Below are 15,545 nucleotides of genomic sequence, written 5' to 3' on the forward strand. Positions count from 1 at the left end.
AGCTTTCACAGCCACTACGCCCGGTCTTCATAAACTTTTGCATCATTTTTGCAAACCTCTCTTTAGTATATTGAATGAAAGGCCTAATATGGCTGATGTGAAACAGGACATAACATCTGAAATGGAATTATTTAAAAATACAAATGTTTGATCAATATTTAATCAAATTATGATTTGATTAACTAAATAGTCAACTTGTCTTAACATCAATTAGGTATATGTTGTTTACATAGTAAATATAATACTATGCCATTGACTAATGACAGTGTTTCTCTTCAGTCCTCCCCAGGTGATATTGCCTTAGCAGTGGAATGTAACCAAAATAGAACAATAGAAAAAGATTCACCTGTCTTCCACTCTTCTGCTGCAGTGGATTCTAACTTTACCATCCAACTGGCCCTGATGTAACATCCTACTTTGGCTTTGCAGCCATACTGCTCCTATTAATACATTAACCCTCAGGGCGGTGCGTCCTTGCTTTTGTATTTGCCGGAAGAAGTTGACTCTGAAAGCATGCCTGGTAATCTGCCAGGAATGTGGTGACATGCTACATTTAACTGTGTCATCGGGCTGCACCTCCTTACCTTTCCACTCTGACACTTTTGTACATACACACACACACACACACACACCCACTCACCGACATACACGAGTTGGCAGATAGAGGTGAGTGGAAAGGTCATGTCTCAGGGCGAGGTGGACTGACTTCAAAAATACATGTCAGAATTTACAGTCATGTGGACAGAAAAGGTTTCATGTGGGCCATGTACAACGGAGATCAAGGTACGAAGGAGTTTGAGGATTTTAAAGTGTGGCTTTTGTTGAAAAATTTCAGCACAGACACAGGCACACAGCCTCACACACTAACACTTGTGCACACAAAACTGTCTTTTGTTTGGCGCCACTGCCAAGTGGAGTGTCAGTTTCAAAGTGGGAGCCTTTAAGTGGCGCCCAGTGAGCCTGCGGTAGTGTTCATGTCATGGGCAGTTGGCTGCTGGTGTGAATGTGCATGTGAAGTGGGAGTGTGTGTGTTCCTTGTGTTTGTGTGTGGGTGTTGGATGTCTATGGAGGCAGAGGGGCGTAACTGCCAACACTAGGCAGGACTGTTGGAGACACAGAGACACAATGAGAGGCTGACCCTGGCATTGAGCTGCACTCTGCACACACTGCTAGGCCTTAACCGTCACACTTCATACAGTGTAATGTATCTATAGCCTGGTATGTGCATGGTAGTCACATTTTTATTATTAATTGTAATTTTTTTAGGTTTATTTTCTAAATAATGTAGCAAGCTATGATTTCATAAACTCAAATAGTTCAATACTTTCAATTAAATGTGGCCATTTCTATGTTACCCCAACAGTTTTGGTAATTTCTATCTGGGAATACCAGGTGAAAGGTGATAGTTATGCTTCCCCTGGGGGAAAAAAGAAAAAAAACAGAGCTCACCCTGATGATGGGATTTTAAATGGCCTACTCCTTATTAACTTTTTAGTTTATTAAAAATCAGGTCTGTTTCGCCATCCACAAGGCAAAGCCGCTAGTCCGTGTCCCTGTTGCAGATTAATTACTTTTCTATGAGGAAGGGAAGAAGAAGGGATGATGGAAAGAGGAAGAAAGTAAAATGCCGTCTGCAGTTTAAAAATGGCAAGATATATATTTCTCTCCTCTGATGCTAATACATCTTCAGTTTGGCTGGCAGGCTCTTATCTGCAGAGCGGGTGAACCACGTTAGGCCCTGGTGAATTTTGATGATGACTGCAGGTCACCCAATGAGAATGCACAATGAGGAAGGCTCTGGCTGTCACTATACTCTAAGACCCTGTCCTCAGCATCTTAAAGACTAAACTCCTCCCTGCTTTACACCATGTTCCCTTCAGCCTGTTTTTCTTATAAACCTAAAAAAAAAATCAAAGACATGTTTATAGGATTGAACATATTTTTTGCTGAATGTAAAAATATTTAAAGTTTTTATTTTCCCAGTATGTGAAATAACACACTGTTTCCTGGAAAATGCCAATATTAGTAAAAAAAATAGGTTTCTTCAGCCAAGCAGAGCTGGTGTAACTCAAGAGAGAAAATGTGAAATATAACTGAAAATGTCTTGTTTGGGTCTATCTGCTTTTCTTAAATACGGAACAAGATTCAGAGTCATGCCCACGCTGAGCCTCAGCTGATTACAATAAGATTTGTTCAGCTTTGAGCTAAAATGTGACTTTTCATTACGAGGAGATCCTCGGTTACACCTGGGCCAGGGAGCATCCTCCGAACGGAAAAGTGTATTTATACACTGAGTGGGAACAATTCGTTGCTAAACTCTCTAAGCTGTCACCCCTGCTTCTGACATTTCACAGGAAACAGAATACAAGGTCACTGTTGTTTTATTTTCTCGCTGAATATGAAACAGGTCCTCACACGAATAGATGATTACTTTATTCAGATTTGTCCCAACACAGGTTTTAAACCGGCATTAATACATCAGGCTCTCGCCTGCCTTCTCCTTCACTCTTAATTTTTTTCTTCCCATTTTTTTTTCCAGCAAGGCGAGAGTGCCAATGAATAATTGAACAGTCCCACAGTCCAAATGTCACAGCAGGGAAAATTGTTTGCGTTGGCTGGTAATTAGAATTTCATTGTTTGTTATGTAGGTTTGAAATTCCTGTCATTCCACGTTCCACCTTATCTCGGCGATGGCAGATATCTCAGCGCTTGTCTATCTGGGGCACACTAAGGCAGAGATGGAGAGATGTCATCAAGCACAATGCATTTGCTCATTCAGCATCTCCTGTGTTGTATACAGACTCACGCACAAACACACAATGTTGCTGACTGACAAAGTCATGCTGATGCAAAATTATTCTCCTCAGTCAGTTGTTCACTCACATAAATACTCAGCCTTTATGAATATTACTTAAACCTTTTAACCTCTAGAGTCAGTTTATTTTTTTATTTTGGGGTTAATTCGCTGTGTATTGCCTGTGTACAGCATTCTAGGCAGCAGTGGCTGTTTTAAATGTGCTTGGTAAATAAACTTGACATCGACATTGACCTCTTGTTTGCTTATATGAGTCTTTTAATTAAAGGTATATTTTGTTGCTGTAGTGATAATCATGACATTATGTTTTTGTGCTGGAGTGTGTGTACATACATGCCCACCCGAGTCCCATCTCATTGGAAATTGCAAATATATGCTTATGTAATTGTGTGTGTAATTTATGATTAATGCACATCACTATACGGCGTACATGCTTGTGACACCGTGTGGCTCACACAAAGAAGATTCTTGGCTCAGTCCTGCTCATCAGCTGTTGTCTCCGCCCTGTGGAGCTTACATAGTCACCTTATGCCAGTTTTTCTGAATACCTCTGTTACTTCTGACACTTCCCTCTTCTTCTACCTGACATGGAAGCAGAGGAGGCAAGGAAGAGACAAGACAACAAACATTTAACAAAATGCGGCATCCTTGTTTCCATAGTTTTGTCAAAGCCTGCTGTTGTGTATTATTCCTTCTGCGACAACACAGCTTATACTTATCTTCAAATCATAAATCAAATATTTTATTCATCACAGGGGTCGAAATGATTTCTACAAAGGATACAGCTAGCCTTGCTCATAGATCTTCAGCAAGCCCCCTCTCCACCTGCATTTTAGGAATAAAGACATCCTTCTAGATGTCAGGCTGAGATCAATTTTAGGATTTCAAGCAGAGGAGGAGATAGGACACAAGGGGGCACAAAATAGAGAAATGAGAAGAGCCTTGCTGCTAAACTGTTGCTGTGGGTGGTTTCTGAATAGGCGATGGGTGTTTGAATAAATGGTCATGTATCTCACTGTGTTAGCCCTGTGAGGACTGGTGATCTGTATGGGTTACCTGTATGTTACCCAGAAAGTACTTCTAAAGGTTGGGTGGATGTTTTACCGATGAAACTGGATGATGATGTATACTGTTCTCTTGTGCTGTCACACACAATAGTCTTTTGTTTGAATATGATGTTACAGATTGGTATTGTTAAGATGTCTCTAAAATGCAACCTTTGCCAGTAGTTTTGATACTTGGTTTTGTTAAAATTTACCTTCAGGTATGTATGGATAAAGTATTTTACATTTAAATTACTTAAATTTCTAATTAATGTTCTGTTAATTGATTTTTTTTTTTTTTTTAAATATGAACAGTAGCATGAGATTTTTTTTGACAAGGGATTTGTAGTTGTGACTATGTTGTATCCCACATGTCTATATGTCTTCATGTGGAGCACACAGATGAAATCAGATGGTAGGACTTCAATGTCAAAGTGAAAACTGAATGTCAATAGAAAATAACTGAAGCATGCACGGGTGTCGGTATGGTGCAAAACCATATACTGGATGGATGAACTAAAACTTCATAGTTGTTCCATAAACTGTTAACCAGTACATGCATTTTAACAGCATGTAAAACTAAATTTATTACATATTTTTATAGGACTGTGGATCTATATATCTGTAAAGGATCATGCATAGGTATATAAATAAATATGGCTAACTCTTGCAGTGTGCCGCTATCTGCAGCTTCCTTATTTAGAAAATTCTCTTTAATCCTGTCTGAAAAAAATCTATGGTTAGAAAAGAAATGTGTCAAAAATATATAATCACTGAAGTTGATAATACATATTTATAGACTTTGTTGTGTGCAATGAATTTATTACTACAGTTGTGGAGCAGTGTGCGATGAATATAGCTTTATGTTTCCAACAATTCGGTCTCTTTTACTTTTGTTTTGGGTTCTACCAACCCTAAAGAAAATTGTATGAGCCTTTGAAATGACAACACAATGAGAGTTGTGGGATTAAACAAATAGCTTAAACTCGCCATAAAACTATTAGGCTGAGCAGTTTCAGATCTGGTCATTTAAACTTGGTCTTTATTCTCTGAAACAGCAGCAATTTATTAACGGTAAATTGTCTGCCTCTAGGTATATTTTTTATTTTATTAATATATTTTAACTTAACAGGCACTTATGTATGAACAGCTGTTGTGGCTCATAGTAGGTGCATATGAAAACTAAGACTCTGGCACTTCTGTGGTATCATCATGTCGTTGTCTTGACATTTGAACTGTCAGGGTTAACATGACCACCACTAAAACAGTCAAAGGTCAAGAAAGAATGTGTGAAATTGGGAAAGAAAGCATGATCTTTCTGTCAAAAACAACAAAACTGGAACTGACAGATTTGAATAATTTGACTCAAATTGTCTTTCTCTTTCAGTTTCTTTGCCCACAAATTTGTTTTTATGTATTCAAACTTTTTTTGTGGTAAATAAATGTTTTTTATGCTTTTTTTTCTTTCTAGTGCTAACTGACAAAACGAACAGTGGTGCTATCGCAATTCTGCTTTTATGGACGTCAACAGAAAATTACAGTTTGAGTTTTCATAGAGACGTGCTGCAGCTTTTTGCCTTGGGGTGTGTGGTTTTATGCGCTGAAGTTAACGGCTCAAAATGAGAAACCTAGAAGTAGAAAAATATGTCTGCCTTGGTTACTGGTTGATTGCGAGCTACTCTCTAAGTCATCGCTCTTCACCTGTTACATCTCTCCACCTCTGTTTCTCACATTGTGTCCTTTGTTGTTTTTTATTTCTCTTCATTCTCTCTCTCTTCATATTGGTCTCTCTTGATCTTGCCAGTCCTCCATCTCCTCCACCGTTATTCTCTTTTGTTCTCTCTATCAGTAGGAGATGAAGTTAAGTGGAGCCTGTAGGCCAAATAGCCCTGTGATTGGCTCTCACTTACTCCTGCCTCCCCAGTGCATTTGAAATCACTGATTGCAGGCTTGTTTAAATCAAAGCCCAGCTATAAAGGAAATGCTTTTAACACTAGAAGTCCCAGAGAGGGGTCAATTGACCTTTCTACCTTTACAACCCAGAGATGGGTCGATTGACCAGTAGGATTTTAGCTAAAATCCTGTCTTAAGCTGCGAACAGCTTCTTTTGTTTGTAGACGAGTCAATTACTGGCACACCCCAGGAGGGCGCATACTTAGGGGAGACACTGTAGACTCTTGAAACTGGACTGTCAACTTTTGCCCAAAGCTTGGCTTGAGACACTGCTTGGTCCCCTGAGTATGAGATTGGAGTAGACCTCAAACAGATTCAGAAAGGTTTTCCTGCATTCTAGTATATTTCAAATAATTAAAAATATATTTGATATGATATATGATATATACCTCCTCGACACATTTGTGTGCTTTTAGAAGAAAAAAAAAAAGATAATCATTGTGGGCCTTCAATAAAAAAGCAAACAATTTAGAATGATATGACAAAATGATGAATTCATATTTTTTTAAAAAATCACTTTAAAAGGTCCAGCTCTCCTCTTTTCATACAAATGAAAAAATACAAATTTTTCAGAATTTTTTACCAATTTTTCAAACTTTCTAACCCAATGTTCATGTACCTTATGTCCAAAAAGCCCAAGCAATGAACAATTTTGAATATTTAAAATGAACATTTTTTGATTGTGGTGGTACAGGCAGGGTCTGTGAGTAAAATGTCCAGAAGCATTAGTGTCTAAGTCAAGAGGGCATAAATGTCAACATGACAAAGATATAAAAGAACAACTGTGAATTTTTTCCAATGCTTTTTATTTTTGTCATAAAAAAAACAACAAAACAGTTAAAATAATGCAAGTAATGAAACAATTTCACAAATATTTACACAAGGCTACAGTGGCATGCCCTTGTGTGAATGGCTTTTCTGCTCTTTCAGCAGTCCGTCTGTGCTAAGTCCAAACATGCTTGGCACTTCCATGGTATCTCCATCCTGCATTTGCCACATGTGTATTTGTAGCAGTCAACACATCTTACAGTTGCGCAATTGTTCTTGCATCGATGGTTGACCTGACATTTTGCCCTTTTCCCAGGGCTAGGTGTGGGAGGTTGCTGCTGAAGCAGTTGCTCCTTATGTGCCTTCTTCTGACTCACATGAGAGTTGGCCAACTCTTTCGCGAGCTCAACCAGGAAGTCCACTCTTCTCTCCTGCACTCCGGTGCATTCCTTATGAAGAACATGAGCGTTCCGTGCCGCCATGTCGATCATGTTGTAGAACACGGCGACTGGCCATCTCCGTGTTCCTGCACGCACGCTGTACTCCCGCACCATCTGGTCCATCACATCCACACCACACTTTGTGGTGTTGTATTGTGTGACAGTGTTTGGCTTCCTTTTGGTGGTATTCTCAGTCTCAACCACATTGTGCATGCTGCTGAGAAGATAGACAGTCTTTTTCCGTTTCGGCGCATATACTGTGAGTGTTGCACCAGTGGTGGAAAACACTCGAGTGGTGAATTTAGTGTGGTCCTTCAGTCTAGTTGACTGAGGAATTTCCCGGCGAATCTTGTTGACTGTGCCAAGGATGGTGGTTTTCCGGCTAAGCAGTCGTTGCGCAAGGGACAGCGATGTAAAAAAATTGTCTGTTGTTACAGTTCTGCCCTTATCCATGAACGGCTCCATCAGCCTCATCACTACACTCTCAGAGAGTCTCTCTCCACTGGGACGACTGGGGTCCTTGCCAAGATATGGCAGGATATTGCAAATGTACTTTGATTTCAAGTCACAAGCCAGCCAAAACTTAATGCCAAATTTGTCCGGTTTTGTTGCAATGTACTGCAGAAAACTGCAGCGAGTCTTTGTCGGGAAAAGCTGTTCATCAATAGTGATGTGTCGACCAGGGTTATAAGATCTGATGCAGTTATTGACAAAAGATTCCCACAGATTAGAAATTGCAGCAAACTTATTTGTCTCCACTCGCTCACTGCGTGTGAACATGTTATCAAAGCGTAGGTGTTGCATGATGTTTTGGAAGCGCTTTCGGGCCATAGTAGCAATGATTCGTGGGTTTCCCAGCTCTGCTGACCAATTGTCACGTAGTGATGGAACTTTCTTCACCCCCCGCAAGATAATAATTGCAATAAATGCCATTAGTTCTGGGAGGTTCATGAACCAATCTGCCTGCTCCTTTTGCCGTGCATGCTGAATGGTCCATTCTTGAATGCTACGAAGCATTTCAAGTGTTATAAAACAGAAGAAGCTTTGAAGACGAGTCCGGATACTTCTTCTGGCCTTAGCAGTTGGCTCTCCATCTGTGCCGTATGGTTCTATTGGGGTGAAATTGAGACATGTCCCCAGCTGTTCTTCATGCCACACTGTGCCATCTTTAGCCATCTCTGTCCTCTCACTTCCCAACCGAGCCCTCTTTTCTGGCAGTGGAGCAGTCTCATCATCTGCAAGGTAAACAATTTCACAATTTCAGAGGACGAAAATAGGATGTTTTGGAAATAAGATTAAAAAAATCCTTTATTTGTACCAAAATGGAGAAATTCCAGTGTTGCAACTCACAGTACAGGACAAAGCAGAAAGAAAGAAATTTGTCATACCAAAAAGTTCAATAATAGTTTCAAATCTTACCTGAAGACTGCTCAGAGTCAGAGTCCGAATCCAGCTGAATTTGTATCTCTTCTCCATCTGAGTCACAAGGGTTTGTATCGCTGAGGATCAGGTCCAATGCCTGCTGAGTTGTAAGCCGCCTCTGCATTTTGCTTCCTTCTATTTGTTCGAGGTGAAGCTAGCTACTATTTATCCCCCTCAGCCCACCATCCCCCACTGCCACAGAATTTACCAGACGTTTCAAGGTAACAAGGAGGGGCTGGATGCAATGGGTGCATTCCTCAGGTAATGGCTGCATTTACAAATGAAGAGATGCTAATTTTTGCCAGCAGAGTCGTCAGTTTGGACTAAAGGTCTTTCGACCCTTCTCTGGGACTTTAGGGAGACATCAAAATTCCTGGGACTTCTAGTGTTAAGAGAAAAAAAAGTGAAAGGGGTTAAGGTTTAGGTATATTTTTTGTGTGTGTCTGCTAAGGCCGCTCTTATCTACCATATAATTGCTGCTGGAATTGCTGTTGGAACCACTCCACATTTACTCAACCTCCACCTCCCCAAACAACCCGTCATTCTTCTTTTCAGGTTACTTTGACTGTTTGTTCATGTACACCTCTTTAATTGATAATCTTGTTTTATCTGAGCATTGATTTCCAGCCTTTGCTGTTTATCTTACCTTCCAGATGCCCTGAACACAAAGAAGGAAAAGGTGATGTGCAACACCATGAAAGTCCTGCAGCATTTGGTGCAGTCTGCAGACAATGTGGGGGAGGCCCTTGTCCCGTACTTCAGACGGATCCTTCCCGTTTTTAACCTCTTCAAGAACAAGAGGAGTAAGTTAAAGTTGTTAAGATGTTGCAGGTATTGTGCAGGCTGGTCCTCTCTTCTGCTAATACTGCTGTGTCCTTAGTGAAGAGAGAGACAGCCAAGATGGTGGTTGTGTTCTGTTTTTATTAACACCAGGTGATTCCATAATCCAGAGATACGGTTCAGAAGTTAATCATTTCTTTTTATTTGACTGAAAGAACTGCTTTTTATTTTCTCTCCCTTCACTTTGTCCCCATGACAGAGAAACTCCTTTTTGTCTTTTCTACTGTCAGTCAGGCTGCTTTGTGTGGGGCGGTAGAGGAGGAGACTTTTGCCTTGCACTTTCTGAAAGACTCCACCTGTGTGACACCAAGACGAGGGGAGATTGGAATCAGATAGGCAGGGCTCTTTGTGTGGCAGTGTCAAAGCGCTTAGCATGGTGTGACATGATGTGGACCCATTTAGGACATAGAGGCTCAGCCATTCCCAAACACCACACAGTCAGTCAGACACTGAATCAATCATTTAAACACAAGCTTTAACAAGAGAAAACACAAGGCTTTAGCCTCATAATCAATATCCAATTTGAATCTCTTGTTTCTTTAATTCGCTTACATTATCTGTTACTATTTGCTGTGGTCCAAAAAGAGGAAGGATGGAGCAGAAAGAGATAGCCTGGAAAGACAAAAGACAGAAAAGAAAAGCCTGCCTTATTAGCGCATGGCCTTATGCAAATCTCCTCTGTAAATTAGCTGTCAAATCAATCCCCTAAACCGTCTTGAAGCGTGAGTTTCTCCACTACAGCGGAAGCTTAGGATTTGGCCAGCCAGCCCCACCAGGAATAGTTTTATCTCTGCTTGGTTGTTACAGTGCCGGCCTGTCTACCTGCCTGCATGCTTCTCTCTCCTTCTCTGGCGGGCATTGATTAAACCTGAGCCAACCTCTCACCTGGCAGGCGTCCCCGCCATTGACCTCTCCCAGAGAGACCAGTCTGGGCCAGAGAAGGGTTCATACAGATGCCAAAGCACAAAACCCAATCTGCTAAACAAGGACAGTGCTTCCTGCTCAGCAGTTTATAGTTGTCCAGTACAGTGAAGTTTATAAAACTTGACTAGAGCCAACCATGAAACTATAGCAAAAATAAAGCAATACGTACTTTATTGTACAAAAGAAGTTGTATATATTCATAGATACTGTAAATGGATAATTTAGTTTACTTTCTCCTGCTACAAGAAAAGATACAACTTCAAATAGAATGAAATGGATGTTTTTCATACACAGTGCTCAGCCTTCTCTCTGTCGAATGCAAAAACTAGTTTAGGGTTGTTGCTTCACTTTTTCCCTTTAACCATCTTTGTCTTGCTGTTCTTTTATGTTCTGTTTTTATCAATGTCAAAGCTTTCATTGAAGTCCATCCATTATCTAATATTTCTTACATACAAATCCAGGTCCGTCCCACGCTCAGTCAGCTGTCTCAACCCGAGCCAGCATGCTGCCTGCAGCAGACAGGCACAGCCTTTGTGTTTAATACAGCAGAAGACACAGAGGACTGTCTAGTAGTGTGTGGTAACATCTCCCTTTGGCTCTCCCACGCTGTAACTCACAGAGCTTGCATGGCATCCCTCTTATCGCCTGAGCCACAACGGGACCACTGTCCACTACTTGCCAAGTGTGTGTGCGTGTCTACATTTGTGCACATCTGTCATGAATAGATCTGTTGTATCCCTTATGCAGCTGTTGGCTTCAGTGTATGTGAAGGCCTCTGCTTTTTTGTCTCCATCTCTCCTTTTTCATTGTTGTTTTTGGTCTGCTCATAATGCTCTATTAGACATCTACATGCTCATATGTACACACTTTTCCACACACTGTCCCAGTTGAGGCCACACAACCTGACTCTGTTCCTGTCTCCCCAGCTGTTTGAGCTGTGAATCAATAGGCTGACAGCCTCTGCTGCAGGGTCAGGGCTACAGTTAGATATCGCCAACATCTCATCATGGGACAGATCCCCCTGGCAGTGTTCACACGCTTCCACTGTGTCGCTCCCACTCTTAGACAGGGTTGTGAACTGTTAAATTGGTCTATATACAGGCTTTATCTGAGCCATTTTTCCAAGGTCAGAGCTGGAACTTATCCAAAGTGGACCGTTGGTTGTCCTTTCACTCAGATGATGTTCTGGACCTCTGACCAAAAGAGCAGAGTCATGACCTACATGTTTAGCCTCTTTTGGTATCCCAGCCTTTAAAGGACTGGTTGTATTGTTAAAAGAACATGGCTGTTTAACTCCATGCTGCCACTCTGAGCCTACCAGTAATGTGTCATTGTGGAGTACACAATAATGAGCGCTCACATAGCATCACTGTCCTTGATGTACCCCTTTGTCTCCTAAATCAGCTCTCTCAGCTTTTGTTTGCTTTGCGCCTTTTGTGTATCAACTGTTCTTTGTGTTTGTATGTTTTCATATGTGTGCGAGACAGCACTGAGGACAGTGTAGGAATTCCTCCAATACGATTTGCACGGCTCTCTTGTTTGCCTGCAGTGATGAATCTTATCCCTAATGAAATGCAACAACAATCCTTAAGAAGGAGAAATGTGCTCCGTCATCCAGCAAATTCCTCATCTGAGCTTGAAGGAAGGAACTCATCTGTGCATCATATCAGGAGAAGACTGTGACAGTTTCTGAAATTTAGTAAGGCAGCAAACTAGAAAAAATATCCTAGTGTTATGTGAACAGGGATCAAATGCGTTTCTGCCTTTTATAGATCAGATACAGGCCAGCTTTGACTGACCTAAGTATTCTTATGCATGCCTGGAAGCAGCACACATAGACAGTAACTTGCAAGTGCTTATTCATTTAAGGATTTAAATTTTTTTTTTTTGGGGGGGGGGGGTTGTTTATTTTACTACATTCAGCTTCCCTTTTTCATAGGCTGTGCAAGAAAAGTCCACACTGTGAGCCTCTGCATGGCTGAATATTGTGTCTGAATGTTGTTAATGTTTGTCTTGAGGGCTCCTCATTTTAACCTACATTGTAGTATTGTTGTTGTTGCCCTGATCATTTTCCCTGCTTATCTGTAAGGTTTAGGTCCTTAAACACCTATTCATCACTGTCAAACACCTTCGTTCTCATCCAGCACACACACTTAAACATGCAGTATATTGCTTAGACAAAGCATTGTGTTAGGTCCTTTTGCCCTCTTTTATCTTCCTGCGAGGAATGTGACCAGCTATGATTAGGTCTAACCTCCACCATGCATTACAGCAACCCACACATGCACATACGCAAACACACTTAAATGGCTTTTTTTTTCTTTTGTGCCTGGGCAGCTGTTGAGTTTTTTTGTGTTGCTAACAGATCCAGTGTTATGGCTGGACATGGTGTCCTCCCATTGGTTGGTCTGTCTATCCCATGATACACTCACTTTCAGCTTATGTGAATGTCTTCATGAGTATGACAGATCAGTTACAGCTCATGCTGATGGTTGGAATGGAAATAAACTAGGAGAGCAGACTGACCTCACCTCACCCGTTAACCAAACCCACCCACCCCTACAGTAGGACAGGAAGAAGGAGGAGGCAAGGACAATCAGTCCACTGTGGATAGAGATCACAAACTCTAAATCTAAGCTAATTAATTCCAAAAATATTTTTTCTGACTTATTTTAATTTGACAGAAGGCCAAGCATATGCATGTCTACTCAACCACCTGTACCGCTGTCCACAGCACAAAATAATTCTCCCATCTACTGCCGGAACACTGCACTATTGCTTATAGTGTTGAAGTTAATTCCTGGGGATTCCCATTTACAAACATTTGCTTTATTTAATGACCTTTTTCCGGCTGCTGTTGTGAAAAATTAATTCACTGTCATGCTTTGTCTCTGTACATAGCAGCACAATGGAAGGGACACACATAAATACACATTTAAACACATACACAGATAGACCCATGGCCCCTATGTAATCCATCATCCTTCACGGACACACATAGCTCCTTCTCCCTGTGGACAACAGAACATACACCTCATCCTCGCCCCCACCCTATCTCCTCCTCCCTGTGTCTCTCTTCAACAGGAGATATCTATCTATCAAACAATCACAGCTTGCCAAGACCCCTCCTCCATTAAAATACGAGCAGAATGTGGGGAAACAGAGAGACAAAGGCAAGATGGAAGGAGAGATAGCGCGAGTGAGCATGAGATGAAATCCAGGTAATACCAAACTCGTCTGTTCTTACCTGCTCCAACGTTAGCATGCTTCATAGCACATAATGACTTTTCCCTTCTCTCCTGAATCTTAAGAAAAGACAGGAGGTTGAGGAAAATAGTGAAAATATATTGTTACATTAACACAGCCCCCCCCTTCTCTGCCTCCCCCTACCTTTCCCTATCTCCCTCCACTCCTTTACTCCTTCCGCCTGCGGATATGCCCACCTGGCTCTGTTAATTTCTATTGTCAGCAGGTCTGAGGCGAAACAGCCAATCAGGTATAAGCGTCAGCCCTTGGGCCTGCAGTCACTCTGCGGCTCCAATTTAAAGGTCAGCTGATAAGCAGCCAGATTCATGCATAATCTGGGCTGCTCTGCAGTCAGACAGGCAGGGAGCTCGGTGAAAACACACACCCACACTCCACAGATACACACTTGTCTCTCTGTGTAGGATTGACCCTCTCAAACTCTTTACTTTACAGACTCTGTTTTGCGATTTTGATGTGTCCTTTTCCAGCAGGAAGATGCAGTATTTTTGCTTTTATTATTCCATCAGGTCAGATAATGTACTTTCATTAATTGCTGAAGAGAAGTGTCTCAATAAAAACTTGGCTTTGTGTTTTGTTGATTTGTTCATTAATTTGTACATAGTGCCTTTTGCAATGCGAAGCACTTAGGGGAATTATGGGATCCATTCTATAAGTGGCACAAAGCCCTGAGCCTGGCAGTATGCTTAGAATGAAATAGAATTTGGCTTCTTTGTCGAGGCATTTTACCACTTTAACAAGCTCCACTTCGATTACTGCAGTGTGTGGAGGCTGGTCAGCAGAACTTGCATGGCGTTGTTTACCATCCCCTCCATCTCACTGAACTGTCAACAGTGCTGTGTGTGCTATGTTTCACTTCTACCTTTTTTATTTCAATATCTTTTCACTAGATCATTTGGTGTGACAAACATTAATACATGCTAATGGCATGTTTAATGGCCTTCTCCAAAACAGTTTTTCTTTTCTGACTCAATAAAGGCACCTTTTTCGCCATAATGTCCCTTACGTTTAAGTGTGTACCACAATTTGTCGTAGTAAGCTAGCTAAGTTCTGGCTCTCGCTTTACTGCCTCTACAAAACAGAATTTAGCAGTTCCTTGATGAATCTCTCAGACATTCAGGTCCTAGCCCTGACTGAGACCTGGACCCATCCAGAAAACACAGCTGCTCCAGCTGCCCTTTGTGTCAGTGCACAATTTACCTAAACAGCTCTGCTGGATGAGGTGGTGGTACGGCCGTTCTTCTTTCCATCCTATGGCTAACTGCTTATGAGTATCATGCAGTAAAGGTCTCTACGCCTATCACTGCATACATTCTGGTCATGCCGCCCTCCGGGAGGCAATATAGAAGAGTTTGTCTCTGAAATGGACAAGATTCTCTCTGACATTCCCAATGATGGCACACCGCTAATTGTCATCGGAGACATGAACACTCAGATTGGCAAAACACTGGCAAAATGACTTTCTGGCTCTCATCTACTCTTTCATTCTCAAACTGGTACAGACTCCTCCAACACACAAAGCTGGCAATACTCTTGACTTGGCACTGACCAGAAACACAGCCGATCTGTTAGTCACCCCAATGCACCTCTCAGACAACTTCCTGGTTAAATTATCTGTCTTCCTTTCTGGGGTCACTCACGCAGCTCCAAAAATGGTGTCCTACTGCAGAAACTTGAGAGCCTTAAGGGCCGGTTGTTCAAAAAAAAATTAATCCAGATAAAAGCTATCTGGATTTGGGAATCCCATTTTTCAGGACCGCAGATCACATAATTGTTCAAAGCAACATTGGACTGGATCACCCTGATCCAGAATCCCATTTTTCAGGATCAATAAATCTGGATTTCCAGCATGTAAATCAATGTGAGCTTGCGGCTATGTGAAGAACAACAGGTAGAAGAGACAGAATGGGGTCACATCACGTACTTTCCCCTTTGCGACAACACACAGGAAATCATGAACAACCACTTCTAGGTATAATTTTATGACTTCTCATTGGAGCCACAACAAATATAAAACTAATCCGTTAACAACTAGATTGTGGATATTTCGAGAACGTCATTTCCCTCTTAGCTTAA

General features: G+C 41.4%; 1 protein-coding gene across 4 annotated transcripts in view; it reads left to right on the forward strand.

The window, feature by feature from the left end:
- Positions 1–15,545, forward strand: part of pacrg (PARK2 co-regulated) — a 140,277-nt gene that overhangs the window by 70,917 nt on the left and 53,815 nt on the right. For 2 of the 4 annotated variants that reach the window (XM_041971745.1, XM_041971746.1), the window contains exon 4: positions 9,095–9,244. In XM_041971745.1, coding sequence (XP_041827679.1) covers positions 9,095–9,244 — 150 coding nt within the window. Of the gene's footprint in view, positions 1–9,094; positions 9,245–13,289; positions 13,427–13,674; positions 13,750–15,545 lie in introns of those variants that run through there. The other 2 variants (XR_006008666.1, XR_006008665.1) reach the window with 2 other exon arrangements.

Source organism: Melanotaenia boesemani, chromosome 20 (assembly GCF_017639745.1).
Source record: "Melanotaenia boesemani isolate fMelBoe1 chromosome 20, fMelBoe1.pri, whole genome shotgun sequence".
NCBI lineage: Eukaryota > Metazoa > Chordata > Actinopteri > Atheriniformes > Melanotaeniidae > Melanotaenia > Melanotaenia boesemani.